Consider the following 14,380-nt stretch of genomic DNA (forward strand, 5'->3'; position numbering starts at 1 on the left):
AAGGCGGGGCAGACACGTGACAATAATAAAAACATTCGGCTCGAGACACGTGACAATAATAAAAACATTCGCACGTGTCCAAAGGTCCGCGCTGATCCCTGACAGAACCCCCCCCTTAAGGCGCGGCTCCCGAAGCGCCAAAACCCGACAAGGTCCAGGAGGGGGGGCGAGGCCCACGGTGATTGGCAGGTGAGGGGAGCAAGGACGACGGTGAGGCCAGTGGGGGGAGCAAGGACCATGGCAAGGTAGGCGAGGGGAGCCAAGGCACACGGCGAGGTAGGTGGGGGGAGCAGGGCACACGGCGGCGCAGCCAAAGAGGGCCGAGCGACGTCCACAGCCGAGCTGAAGGGCCGAAGCGACGTCCGCATCCGAGCTGAAGGGCCGAGCGAAGTCCACAGCCGAGCTGTAGGGCCGAGTGACGTCCACCGCCGAACTGAGGTGCCGAGCAACATCCCCCGACGCACCGCGGCCAAACCCCCGCCTCGGCGACCAGAGAAAAGGGGCGGGAGGGCGGGAAGGATCCTCCGCCTCGGGCCCGCAGCACCCCCCGCGGAATGAGTGAAGCGACGTCCTCCTCGGGATCTGTACCGGAAACGGAGCGGCGTCCTTCACCGGAAACGTGCGGGGCGATGCCGCGGGGCACCAAAAAAAAAAGGGGGCCAACCAGGATGACGACATCCTCCACGAACGTGGTGAGGATGTCACTGGACTCAGGCCCGGAAGGACTGACGGGACAGTCCAGGGGGGAAGGATCCTCCTCCTCGGACCTGCAGCACCCCCCGCGGAAATAGTGAAGCGACGTCCTCCTCGGGATCTGTACCGGAAACGGAGCGGCGTCCTTCACCGGAACATGCGGGGCGATGCCGCAGGGCGCCAAACAAAAGAAAAAAAGGGGGGCCAACCAGGATCACGACATCCTCCGCGAACATGGTGAAGCGACGTCCTCCTCGGGATCTGTACCGGAAACGGAGTGGCGTCCCTCACCGGAGAAATGCGGAGCGATGTCTCTGGACTCAGGCCGGGAAGAACTGACGGAACAGTCCCAGGGGGAAGTGACGCGACGTCCTCCTCGGGAAAAACCGGAAACGGAGCGGCGTCCTTCCCCGGAGAAAAAAAGGCAAAAAGGAAAAAAAAGGCCGGTCCGAGCTGGAAGCTATCCTGCTGGGTCTGCTGGATCTTAAGGCGGATTCATTAGTGTAATTTCCGTTAGATCCCCGTGTCGTGTGGATGTCTGTTTGTTTCCCTACTGTAACCCCTTTCATTTGAAGCTATCCTGCCTACGGGTCTGTCTCCTTCCCACCGTATCCGGGGGCCTGACAGAAATTACACTAATGAATCCGCGCTGCCATCGGCAACGCGGCTCACATATATACACACAGTGTCAATCACAGGATGGGAAACAGGTGAGGAGACAGGGAGGAGCGGACGAAGGCGGGGCAGACACGTGACAATAATAAAAACATTCGGCTCGAGACACGTGACAATAATAAAAACATTCGCACGTGTCCAAAGGTCCGCGCTGATCCCTGACACTGACCCCCTTTTCTAGAAAATAAGCCATGGCAAGGAGGGAATAACTGATTTCATGCACAGAGTTAAAACAAACTGAAAACCTACCTTTTGTCTTGCAGCGATGAATGGGTCAGCCTGAAAACAACAGTTCTAAAGTTGTGGTAAAATGTCAAAGAACATTTTTATAAGTGGGGGAGGGTGTAGTGATATGGATTCAAGTAGCCATGTATGTGTTGTTTCTCCTTAGTATTATTAGTTATCATTTGTTAAATATTGGTCTTGTGTTAAATGTATATGCAAATATATTTGTACTTGAACATCACTTAGACCTGTAGACGCTGGCGGGTGACGCTAGGGGATGATCGTGAGCCGCAGGACATAGAGCTTCATTTATAGATGAAGAAGCCACTCCGGCAGTCACTGTTACACAGCTAAAAGATAACTTTCTATCTTTGTTTATGTGTTTTTACAGGTAAGATGAGTGATGTGGCATCATAGTTTGTGTTCATAAAATGTTTATACGTTAGTTATATGTGTTAGTTTGATGAATGTGTAGATTAAATTGATAAATTGAGCGGTGGAGGTACGGCCGGCTGCACCCGCGCGATGGATTGCGCAATCGTGGTTGGGAGGTGGCTGACGCCGCTGCGCTGGTGGAGACCGCGTGATGCATTACAACTTCAATGCCTAATGTCGTCAGAAAATATAACTACAAACACTCGTGTTATGAAAGAGTTGATCTTTGTTTATTGTTACGGTTGTGTTCTGTACATCTGTCATGGGAAAGGGACAACTAAATTGCTGATATAGATTGTGTACAACAGAGCACATAGAGAGAAATACTAAATACTAAAAAGAAAACAAAGTGCTTATACACCGTTGGTGTATGGTTATTGAGTAATGAGTATTATTGTGAGTATTATTGTCTGTCTGATGTCATTGGAATGTTAATGTGTTACAGACAGTATTCAGCAATATATTCTCATTGTCTTTTGATGTGTTGTCATACGATTGTGCAAAGTGAGTTTGAGGACATAGAGCTTCATTTATAGATGAAGAAGCCACTCCGGCAGTCACTGTTACACAGCTAAAAGATAACTTTCTATCTTTGTTTATGTGTTATTACAGCAATATAAAAAATATATGTGCCACCAGAAGTCTCCGCCTCTTCTGTGTGTAACACTAACATTTCCTGTTTTTCTTTCATAGTCCTTCTCCTGGACCCTCCTGTAATGAAAGTTTGTGAAGCCTCTGCTCCATTCTTTCCTGGTCTCTATATGGAATCAGGGGATTATAGCCATTTTTGCTTAACCCCTGAGTTCCCTGCCACTCTCTACTTTATAAGTCACCTGCTGTCATAGCCAGGAACCCTTTGATGTCCATTTGGGTGATCAGCCCTAGACATCCCTCAGTTTTCCCCACTGAAAACATTGGTCTAAAGCTTCTCTGCTTTAGCCATCCACAGTCATGCATTTTCACACAAATTGTACATGACTCTAAACTTCTTCCATCCCATGAGCATCCACATCCACGGCTCTTCAAACCATAATAATCTTTGCACTTAATACACTTCAGACAGAAACAAGGAATTATTTCCTCCATTTCTATCAGTATCACCTTAGGGTACATCACCCTACATCCCCCACAGGATGTTAACTTTGAAATGGCACAATCACCAACTCCTTTATCATCATCTTCCCAGTGAGCCTTAAATCTCACTGCTTTCTCACTATTCCCAATCACTTTAGTTGTGTGCCTTTTGCAGAACACACAGTTCTCTATGTGATATGGGCTCTTATTTTCAGCTACCCTCTCTGGTGTCTCCATCTTCCTCCCCATCTTTCTACACTCTTCTGCCTTCATCAAGACTGATACTTCTACATTGTGTGGTTTGATTAGTAGATATACTAATCCTGCCTGAGAATGGATATGTTCTAAGGCTGTGGTAAAAGTTACAACTTCTGAGTTTGATCTTTGGGCCATATTACTTATCCATGCTGAACCTGGATGTTCTGTGGGGGCTGGCATGATATCGTCCACTCTGACGGTAACATCCCTTCCCAGAGATTTACACAAATCTCTGATACTCTGAGGAGTTAATGCGTACATTTCTCCCCCTGATGTCACTACCGATTCTTCCCCACTCTACTGGTGAGGGCCACAGGGTAGTTTTGACACCCAATATATCACAAGTGGATTGCTCATTTCTATGGAATGGACGTTTTTCAACTATCTCTTGTATCGGATACTTTATAGTTCCTTGCGCAGATACTTTGTAGATACGTTGAAATTCACATTAATACTATAGACACTCTATATGTATTAATCTTTCCAACAATTCCCCGTACGGGCCACCATGATGTAATTTATATACTGACGTACTTGTCCCTTAGCGACAAGTGTCGCTAAACCCTGCGCGCCCCCGCTAAGGAATGTGTCCTAATAGGCACGGAGTCGTGTTGGAAACACAAGATCAACTATCAAAGTTGGTCTTACCTTTAACGCAGGGGTCCTTCGAAGTCCCTTTGGTCTTCTAACAAAGGCTCCTCTCCAAGGTCTTCTACTTAATCTATTGTTTGAATCTTTAAGTGAAGGAGGCAGACTTTTTGTCTTTTCAGGATCCTCACAATGGGAGGCCTTGTTTTTATTAAAAGTAGTGTAATACAGATAGGTGTGTGTAATATATGTAAAATAAAAATAAAAAGTTGCAAATAAAATCTTCCTTCAAATAATCAAACAGTACTAAAATAAGTAGAAAGTATTAAGATGCAAAGATTATAACAAACCAAGAAGCACTCTCCAAGTGTAAACTAGCATTTGTTCCATGATACACCTAAAGTATAACATGCACTAAGGCTGTCTACAATAGAATGCACACACAATGTGATTCAAGACGGGCTTTTATACTTTTTTACTGTGGCCAGTTTGATTGGCTTTGTGCCTTTTAGACGGCTACCATATTATTTCATAAACACTTCTCGGTTTCCCAAACATATCTCGCCAGCGACTCTGTGTGCGCTGCTAATGTCTATATATGGTCAAACTTCCTGCGACTTCTCAGGCTGTGATTATATAGAACTGAAGCTTTCTCCCGCCATAGAATTTGACAGCGAGCTATAAAACACTACACGTGCAGGTCACTCCCCACGGATAAACAGAAAGCTTCATTTCAACAGCAAGCCTTGAAACACTTTGTGTGCAGATACTCCCTGGTGGTAATTTATAAGCATTCACTACAAGAAAGTTTACAGTAAAATAAACAATATTAATCTAACCAACTCTATTACATGCGAATACATGATTATAATAAAAAGAAAAGCATTTCAGAATTTTCTTGAACATTCTGAAAATAAAACATAATAACACATAATGCATTATAATCTTCTTTTCTTTTGGAATCTTCTTCCAGCTGTCTAGGTACAGCGTCTGATCCCTTGGTGTCTTCTTCTAAACACTCATATTCCAATCTTTCAAACTCTTCAATCAATTCTTCAACCTTTTGTATTTTTACATCAATCTTTCTTTGTTTATTCACCTTACGTTTCTCTTTTCTTTCCCTATTTCTTCTTCTCTTTGCACTATCTATATCATTCTGTCTACTGACGGATAAGTTCATAATTGGTCGTGGTGTATCGGTATATTTATTTTTATTTATTTGCTGAGAACCAGTATTAAGAGAACCGGTATCACATATGTAGAGTCCTGTAACTCCATCCCGTACTTGCCAGTGTCTGATAACATCTCGTGCATGCCACTGGTTCTCAACAACTTTAATAAAAATTATAATTAAAAAAATGAAATAATTTGATATTATATGATACAATATAGAGCACGTGCATGACAATAAAATGTGAAATAGATTTCTATTGATTTAATTAATACAGAATATTCTGTATTAATTGTGTCTATGAATTATCACATCTCTTTCTCCAGAAATAGTTGCTCCCCATAATCCCTATGTTGCCTTACTCCATCATCTCCATCACAGAACTGTCTCATGTCTTCCCAAAAGGTTTGGGGCATGTAGATATGAACCAAGACTGTACCATGAATCTCCTCAAGTATCTGCTCTAAATGTGCTATCAGCGCCTTTCTTGCAATAGATACATCAGTACCAAACATGTCTATGTTGAAGCGCAAAGAACCTCCGCTAAATGGCACAGGATATGGCGGTGTGTGAAAGCTCATAAACATTGTTTTTTCATTTACACAGTCAACCAACCAAGTTAGGTTTCGCCTTTCTAAAATTTCCAGGTTGCTTTCCATTGGTTTCAGGGGTTGCCAGTCTTGGATGATGGCACCTCCAGGAAGCTGAAGTCTCAAGGAAAGATCAGTGTCCAAGACTAGAGTCTTAAGCTGATAGCTGTCCTTTAGAACAAAGAGTTTTTGGTGGTTGCTGTAGGTCCCATTTGATTTCTCTGTATTTTCTAGTTTTGATTTCAGGCCTGAGACAAATCCTTCAAAACTCTCAGCATCTCCGCACAAAGACAGAATAGCCTGAGAGAGAGAGAGAGAGAGAGAGAGAGAGAGAGAGAGAGAGAGAGTAAGAGTGAGAGAGAGAGTTGTAAATACAGTTTGTGAAAAAATCAGTCATACGGAAAAAATCAGAATGTTATAACTCACCCGACAAGCCAGAAAAGTAAACTTGGAGAGTTTTTCAGGGCCTGGGTTATCATTTCTTGTCAGTCGTTTAGTTGTTACACTTGGGTACACGTGCTTAATGTAGCTGTCAGTGACTCTTTGGATAACTCCAGCCACTCCATGTCCCCTTTCACTTGGACACACTCTTAATCCCTCCAACACCACTGTTTGCCCTCCATCAACCACCAGTGCAGAGTCCAGTGCCACCTACCGGCAAAGGGAATGAGCATGATATCTCAGCCATGTAGAACTACAAATAAAATAGTTTTAATTCATTCATTCATTTTCTACCGCTTATCCGAACTACCTCGGGTCACGGGGAGCCTGTGCCTATCTCAGGCGTCATCGGGCATCAAGGCAGGATACACCCTGGACGGAGTGCCAACCCATCGCAGGGCACACACACTCTCATTCACTCACGCACTCACACACTAGGGACAATTTTCCAGAGATGCCAATCAACCTACCATGCATGTCTTTGGACCAGGGGAGGAAACCGGAGTACCCGGAGGAAACCCCCGAGGCACGGGGAGAACATGCAAACTCCACACACACGAGGTGGAGGCGGGAATCGAACCCCTACCCTGGAGGTGTGAGGCGAACGTGCTAACCACTAAGCCACCGTGCCACTAGTTTTAATTGAGATATAAAAATGTGAAATAAAAATAGTTGTTTTTATTAATAAAAATTAATAACTACTTTATAATTACATATTCTGCTATGTTTTTGGGGTGAAACTAGAGTAGCTATTATTTTGTGATCAGTTTTGTCCATGCTGTCCTTTACATTCTTATTGGAAATGACTAGATAATTCTAAACAGAATTTCTTACCAGCTTTCCATTTCTCCTGCCAATTATGACCACTCTGTCATGCTCAGTCATCCAAGTGTGATAACGATGTGGAAGGTAGTCATTGCCTTGGTAGATGTCATGTGATATGGCCATCACCTCTTCATAGTCTTGTGGTCTGGCTAGCCAGAAAGTTAGACCCTCACTTTCATCTACAAACTTTGCCTCCATTGCTTGTCTGAGGATAGATTAATTAATTCAGTCATTCAGTCATTCATGGTTGCAGTTGTCCTGCTTAGGATTGAAATGGCTACAGAGCCTATATACATATTTCTGCATTATATGCAATGCTTCAAAAGCACAGAAGCACAGTTTTTGTCATTTTAAATGGTCCATGACTCACCACGAGGAGATGTTTTGTGATGTCGAGGAAGTAATAAACACATTGGAATTCACAATGAGTTTATGCTACACACATCAGTTAAAAGTATGTGAATGGTTTACTAGGTATACATGTATACCTGTTTTACCCAGTATATAAAAGTATACATGTTCTATAGCACATGGCAACAATTAAGTCTATAAAAACAAACATGAATGCCAATTGAAAGCAAGATAAAGATCCAAGAAAGTCAAACCTATGACACTAGAGCAGCCTCAGCACAAACCAGTTTGAAGTCTCTTATTCAAAAGAACGTGTAATGATACACAGATGTAGTTCGATTCATTATTGCCAAATTTAAATATCCTTAGATGGATAGTACAGCGATACTAGGTTTTGCTGAATATCATTAGGTTATAATTTGCATTAAGATTTTTTTCCTCACCTCAAATTATATGGTATCCCTTAGATTACAGGCAGAAAAAAGTTAAAGTGGGCAAAGCTCACAGATGTTTTTCCTAGATGGACTTTACCCACTAGCAACTGCTTGATACGCTATTACACATTTGTCAGTCATAAACTACTGGGTTTATTGTTTTTTTTTGCAGTGCCATGTTGGATCTGTGTTAAAGTCACATCAGACATTTTAACTGCCAGATAGGGTCTTTACTCTGAATTATCTCTCAGACCTTTTCATGTACCCTACCATCTAATCCACTAAGCCTTTGTATTTCTGTTGTGCCTTCAGTTTTGACCTTATTTATAGTTTTCTAGTTTTTGAATCTCATTATTGCTTGCATATACAGTAGCTAACTGTAATTTTTTGTGTGTTCCTGCCCTTTGGCCCTCATTTACCTTTTGCCACCGTTCCATTTTGGCACCTGGTTTGTTTATTAAACTCAACCTGTACTTGAATCCTACCTCTGTCTGGTTTGTGACAAAAATGCAGAACAATCTATCTCCCTTAAGTCTTCAATACTTCTTGATATTTTTACTGGTTTGTAAATCAGAGATCCAAAGAGTAAAAAAAAAGTAAAAAAAATTGCAAAAGAGATTCATGTATAGTTAAATTATTACATAAAACCTCATATATATACGTGTTTTATAACATACAACCAGGTATGTGTTATCATGGATGATTCAATATAAATTATAAATATAAATATAAATTACTACAACAAATAGTTGTGTGAACCCCAGAGCTGTTAATTCTAGTGCAAATATGAAAACTGATAGGTTTCAACAAAGTTACACAGTGACATTTGATGCATTATTTTCAATAAATGCTTCTGTCACACAGCCACCTTGCGGAGCATCAGTTACAAAAGACAATAACCTTTTTTAATATAATGTCAGTAACATTCCTAACTAGGATTTATTTAATCACTCCACTCCATGTTTAGGAAAGACACTGCAAGAATGTTCTACCCACTAGAAAAACCATAGTGGGCCTTAAGACCACAAACAGTTGCTTAAGTAGGGCAGTGCCATCATGAAGACATATGTCACTTGCATACATAAAATACATCACAGATTAGACAGACAGTTTAGGCCCTAACCCTAGGTAAGGTCTTGGTCTAAATATCCTTTATAATTTCCTAACAGACTTGTACTTTGATATTGTAAATACTTTTGTAACTACCATAATGCAAAGCAGCACATTTGTGGCTGCCATAGATAGTTACAGTACAAACCGTCAGTGAGACCTTTAAACTAGCTGAGATGCACCCAGCCCAAGGTATTCACAGAGGAAAAAGAGATAAATAGATAAGTATAGTCAAGTTAAGATAAGTATAGTCAATCCATGGATTTGATTGTGACATGAATATTTCTATATGCTGTATAAGTGGTTGGAAAATGGATGACTATAAAATAGCAAATACTGTGCAAAAACTGCCTCATTTGTGACTTGAAAGTCTCTTGATACATTCACAGGCACTTAAGGCATCAAATAGAAACCCAATCCATTTCACATATAAAGACAAAGCATTTTTTTCACTGAATTATGTGATGATTGATCCATGCCTTGGAATACATTAAGAGAGTGTGATTTTGGTCCAAATTTAGTGGATCACATGCATGCTGTGATTCATTAAATTACCCACAGACATTCTCATCTATAAGAGCTGTGATGTGGTCCATAGTAACACAGACACATTTTAAAAGCCATTTTTCTTGACAGTATATTCAGATACTGCTGTTTGATCAAGGCCTTGTCGTTACATCTGGGATTTCTGGTTTGTGTTCCTGCTCCCTTTGTAGTAGAGGATTCTCTCCTAGACGATAGTAAATCTGTCTTGGACCAGCCAGACACCCTTGTGGTGCTACTCGTGCTTTTCCTTGGTAGGACTTCCACAGCCGTCCATAATATAAATCCTCTTTAATCTTTGCATATAATTTTGTGGGGTCAAAGCCAGAGGGAGAGGGGGTATGTTGTACTTCACGTGCTTCCTCTGTGTACATCTAAAGCAATATAGACAAAATATTAGCATTAATTGTATATTTTTATTAGGAATATGTTAATGTTCTGTAATGTTCTGTATTTAAAGCTTACATCATAGCATCAATTAATCTTATTAGCTTAAAGAACAGTACATTATAATTAAAGTATTTAAATAAAGGCATTTTCCATTACTTAATGGAAAATGTTAGTGTTATCTATCTCTGTTTAACATGCTGAGCTAGGTTGGCCAAAAAATCTCAACCACAGTTCCGGTGCGTCAGAAAAACAGGAAATACAGATACCACTAGTGCAAGTTCTTTAATCTAAGGTCAGTTAAGAAGTGAAACTTAACACATGATAGTGCAGCTAAAATGTAATATTGTTTGATTTTATTTATTGTTTGAAATCTTACCTCTGAAAACATTGATTGGTCTGTATACACATGCTGTATCTCAAGCACTTGCCTTCTAAGAATATGGAACACACACACACACACACACACACACACACACACACACACACACACACACACACCTTTCATATATGCATGTGTGTGTATGTGTGTGTTATAGCCTCTATGCCAATGTCTACCCTGCAAATGTCTGACACATGGCACATCTACTGTAAAGCATAGATGACTTAGAATTTAAGGATACTAAACATCTCTAGCCAAAACAATCTACCAAAAACAGTAGTAAACTATAATGCAATGAACAACACAATATATGGAGTGACCAACCTTTGCTTTTCAAAAATATATCAGCAGTCTCAGGTACACTTGGTGCAGTATTATATACAAAATTTGGCCTTTTTTTCCTGACATACAATGCTTTTTTTCCCTTAATAATGCAGACGTCATAACATAACAATATGACATTTTTAAAGGATGCTTAAGACTTTTGCACAGCATTATATGTTGTTGGCATTTCTGAATTTGATTATTGAAATTATTATTGTCATGGTCATAATATTATTGTCATATTATGGTCATTTATTATTATATAAGATAGGTATAGGCTTGGCAAAATCATTATAGATATACATCAGTGGTAAATTGAAGTACCTCCTACAGAAACACCTTCGGCAAGTGTAGATGGAAATGGTGAGAAATAAAAGAGAAAGAATGCATCCGACAGTCAAAGCTCCAAATTGCCCAAATAAACCCTGCTTTTGTCCTGCATCATGGGGTTCAGCTGGAGATATAAGAACACCTAGAAAGTTGTGAACACATGCATTTTAACAAACTGTAAATATTTGTTATGTATAACCAATGTGAGGAGTGTTTCATAGATTCATTAAGATTTGTATAAAGATCATTTTACTTGTTATGACTGCATCACTGATGTCAGTACATTGCTTCATGCTGCCTGATGGAAAGGTGACGAACTGACAGCATATTCGACCACTTTCTTTCAGATTAGACAACTTCCACTCTCTTTGGAAAGAAAGGCTTGAGGATGCCTGGGGGGGTTGTTGCCCCTGAATCTTTACATTGCCAGAGTGCTCAGAGAAGATGTGAAAGCCTTGCCTCGGATGGAAGATTCCTAGTTTGGTGTGATTAGAGCCTTGTACCATCTCCCAGTTAACCTGAGTTAGACTGTCATTCCCATTCAGGACACAGGTCAGGATTATGTTATCTCCCTCCTGACTGACACTGATAGATATCTGGTTGTTGGAGATGCCTGCAGAAACAGAAAAAGCTAATGAATTATTCTGTCTGTATGTTGGATCTGGGCTAGAAAACTGTCTTTCTTTTTATGGCAATATGCAATACACAGATAGCTGCAAAACTAATAATGTCTTATAATGATTTCTTAAGAAACTTCTAATATTGTGCATTGCATAAACCAGTATCCAGAATCTAATTTAATATTTGATAGTTAATGTTTTACTATGTATTTTGACTAATTTTGACTTTTTTACCCAGCAGTTGACTGAAGCAGTTGGAAATGTGAAGATGAACCGCGTCTCTAAAGGATTTGACATGAAGGTTTGCATGTCTAATAGTACATTCTCTCATGTAACCTCATGACTCACTGAAATCTTTTACAAAAGGTCCAAACCATCATATCTTTGTGTCTTCTGACATTGCAGTTATGGCCTATATTTGATCTGTACCCGCATTCTCAGAGTGTTTTCTCTCTACTGTGGCAAATATTTCCTGATTTAATACTCAGATGTCTTGATCTGACATTCATGTATTCATTACAATCTTTTTGCAATTCATATAATTGGAGAATTTCATTTTGTTGGTTTGTTTAACATTTTCTCTTCAGCACTATAAATACTGAAAAACTTTCAAAATAAAAGTTCTGATTTCTGTTATATTGTCACAATAGGTAAAATTATTTGTTTAAAATAGTAAACTTCTTTAGTAAATCTTTCGTAAACATTTTTTGACATAAGTCAGCATTTGTATATCAGCAAAAATGTATCTACCTGAATGGTACTAAACTTGACTTAGAATTTTAGGCTTTAAATAAAGCCTTTGTGTATGTGTCATAAGTGATCAGACCAGATCCAAATTCTGTTTGGAAAATCTTCGTCAGTCCCTGAGGACTTTATGTATATTAACTATTAATTATACTTGTGGAAAATCTATCTATTTGTTTATTTACTTGTATGTTTTGAATATAGGATTAACACTCACTCACTCATTTTCTACTGCTTATCCGAACTATCTCGGGTGACGGGGAGCCTGTGCCTATCTCAGGCGTCATTGGGCATCAAGGCTATAGGATTAACATTTACTTTCAAATAATTTTAACTTAAAATTATGGATATGCTAGATTTATTAATTTTTGAGCACAGTATTACCTTTAATTAACTGAACGCAACTGAAAAATATATATTTTTTTTATTTTATTAATAAAATTAATTTTATTTTTTATGATGTGATTTTTTTTCTCTCAGCTTTGTCTTTTCAACCCGTCAGTTAGTTCAGCAGTTCCCAAAAAACTTTCATTTCACCTTTTCATTTCATGTCCATTTTTATTATGCTTGTAATAAATGCTACTGAATTGCACAATTTAATAATACTTAATTTGGTTTTCATTTTATTTACAAATTGCCCGAATTTACCTCATAGCAAGACAATCTTCATTAGTGTTTTTTTTTTCAATCTTTATTTGTTGCCATTTTTAAGTATCACTTACATCAAACTTAACAGTAAACAAAATGCCCTTGTCATGCACAAATCAAGCCCAAACCTTTAAAAAAACAACAAAAAGTAAAATAAAAAAAATAAATAAAAAAAGACTTTTCTTAAGTATTGAATTGTATTAAGTCTGAATCTGAGTGACAGAGCAGGAATTTAATAAAATTCAAGAAAGGGTCCCAGATGTTAAGCTTTAATGTAAAGGTTTTAAATGGTTTTAAACCACTTGTGCAGCGGGGCTAGGGTTAAAGTAGTGTTTAAGTTCAAACTGTATTTCTAGTTAAAGAAGATAAAGTGATGTAGGAATGTTCAGTATGTGTATGTGTGTCATGTACAAATTAGGAATTAGCACGTACCTGTTTGCAGGAAGGATACAATGAAAATCACACAGAGAATGTTCTTACTCATGGCTGCTCTTTTACAAAAACAATGTTGGGCTGTTTCCTCCTTTCTATCTATTCCCCCTGTAAGAGCTTACTACGGACATGTAAGCGACAAGAAGGGAAAAAACTTGTTGTTTATAATAATCTTGCAAAGTTGGTGACAGATCAAAATCTTGATGTCTTTTTTTTTATTATTTTCCGCTGTCAGCTAAAACATATTTCAGCAGGTCTTTAGAGAAAGGAAGTGATGACATGTGGAAGTAGCATGTGGGAGTTTCCATTAAGCTTAGGCCTTACCACAAAGGTACCAGCAAATACTTCTGCCATACTGGTTGTGTGATGATCTATCACTTTCAGCTTAACACCAGGATGTAAGAAAAGAATGTGTGCTCTGTGGTGTGCAGATTTTGAATATGCTAATAATTAAATATTAGATATTTAGATATTAGCAAATTCCCTAATTAAACTAACCTTACCTCATGGGAAACCTAATATGGTCTGCTAAACAAGTTTTGTTGACTTTTACAGATATTTAGATTAGTACATTTCTGTGGTGTTTGGAGTTTATATTTACAGTGTTTGCTTTATAATATCTTCTGTATGTGAGCCAATCAGCCTGCTATGTACATGTATTTTATGGGGACACAGTATAAGTAGTATTCATTGTGTATTGTGTATTAATGATGATGCAAAGATACATTTACTGTCTACTTATAAATACATAGTATATGCCAATGTATAAATAAATATATGTATTCATACAGTGTCATCATCCTCTTGCATTCTTCTGTAATAACTTCAACTACCCAGCTATTGTTTGGTTGAGATGGTTTAAATATAGAAGTTATTATGCTGGTAATGAAAGTGAAACAAGCAGAAATAACAGAATTTAAAGATCATTGAGAACTCTGCATCTGTGAGAATACTGCAGAGCTTGTGTAGGTATCAGGTATAGGTATCAGAAAACCTAAGGTTACAGATTTACCTTTGACTTTTACAAAGCGATAATGCTTCTGAACACTTTTGGAAGCATTATTGCTTTGAAAAAATCAATGGTAAATCTGTAACCTTGA

General features: G+C 39.1%; 2 protein-coding genes across 3 annotated transcripts; both read right to left on the reverse strand.

Annotated features, from left to right (window-relative positions):
• Nucleotides 1-4,115: 4,115 nt before the first annotated feature.
• Nucleotides 4,116-7,896, reverse strand: nat16l (N-acetyltransferase 16, like). Of its 2 annotated transcripts, none has more exons than XM_060874470.1 (4): nucleotides 7,770-7,896; nucleotides 6,985-7,180; nucleotides 6,136-6,360; nucleotides 4,116-6,009 (listed from the first exon to the last, which is right to left on the reverse strand). In XM_060874470.1, exons 2-4 carry the CDS (start codon nucleotides 7,171-7,173, stop codon nucleotides 5,428-5,430), a joined length of 996 nt encoding a protein of 331 aa, XP_060730453.1. In that variant the 5' UTR covers nucleotides 7,174-7,180; nucleotides 7,770-7,896; the 3' UTR covers nucleotides 4,116-5,427. The 2 variants fall into 2 exon arrangements, with proteins under 2 accessions (XP_060730453.1, XP_060730455.1); XM_060874472.1 differs by lacking the exon at nucleotides 7,770-7,896 and adding an exon at nucleotides 7,581-7,722.
• A 535-nt stretch (nucleotides 7,897-8,431) lies between these two features.
• Nucleotides 8,432-13,547, reverse strand: si:ch211-196f2.6 (immunoglobulin domain-containing protein). Its single transcript, XM_060874473.1, has 5 exons — nucleotides 13,281-13,547; nucleotides 11,090-11,449; nucleotides 10,831-10,978; nucleotides 10,180-10,234; nucleotides 8,432-9,787 (listed from the first exon to the last, which is right to left on the reverse strand). Exons 1-5 carry the CDS (start codon nucleotides 13,330-13,332, stop codon nucleotides 9,530-9,532), a joined length of 873 nt encoding a protein of 290 aa, XP_060730456.1. The 5' UTR covers nucleotides 13,333-13,547; the 3' UTR covers nucleotides 8,432-9,529.
• Nucleotides 13,548-14,380: the final 833 nt, after the last annotated feature.

This window comes from Tachysurus vachellii, chromosome 7 (genome assembly GCF_030014155.1).
Source record: "Tachysurus vachellii isolate PV-2020 chromosome 7, HZAU_Pvac_v1, whole genome shotgun sequence".
NCBI classification, from domain to species: domain Eukaryota; kingdom Metazoa; phylum Chordata; class Actinopteri; order Siluriformes; family Bagridae; genus Tachysurus; species Tachysurus vachellii.

Excerpts from the sequence above, each read along its gene's own strand:
- nat16l (XM_060874470.1), bottom strand. The coding sequence starts at position 7,173 with ATGGAGGCAAAGTTTGTAGATGAAAGTGAGGGTCTAACTTTCTGGCTA. Across the intron at positions 6,361-6,984 it reads GCAGGAGAAATGGAAAGCTG|GTGGCACTGGACTCTGCACT; the intron begins GTAAGAAATTCT and ends CTTTGCCGGTAG. Across the intron at positions 6,010-6,135 it reads TTACTTTTCTGGCTTGTCGG|GCTATTCTGTCTTTGTGCGG; the intron begins GTGAGTTATAAC and ends TCTCTCTCTCAG.
- si:ch211-196f2.6 (XM_060874473.1), bottom strand. The coding sequence starts at position 13,332 with ATGAGTAAGAACATTCTCTGTGTGATTTTCATTGTATCCTTCCTGCAA. Across the intron at positions 10,979-11,089 it reads CAGTGATGCAGTCATAACAA|GTGTTCTTATATCTCCAGCT; the intron begins GTAAAATGATCT and ends ACAACTTTCTAG. Across the intron at positions 9,788-10,179 it reads ACCAATCAATGTTTTCAGAG|ATGTACACAGAGGAAGCACG; the intron begins GTAAGATTTCAA and ends ATATTGCTTTAG.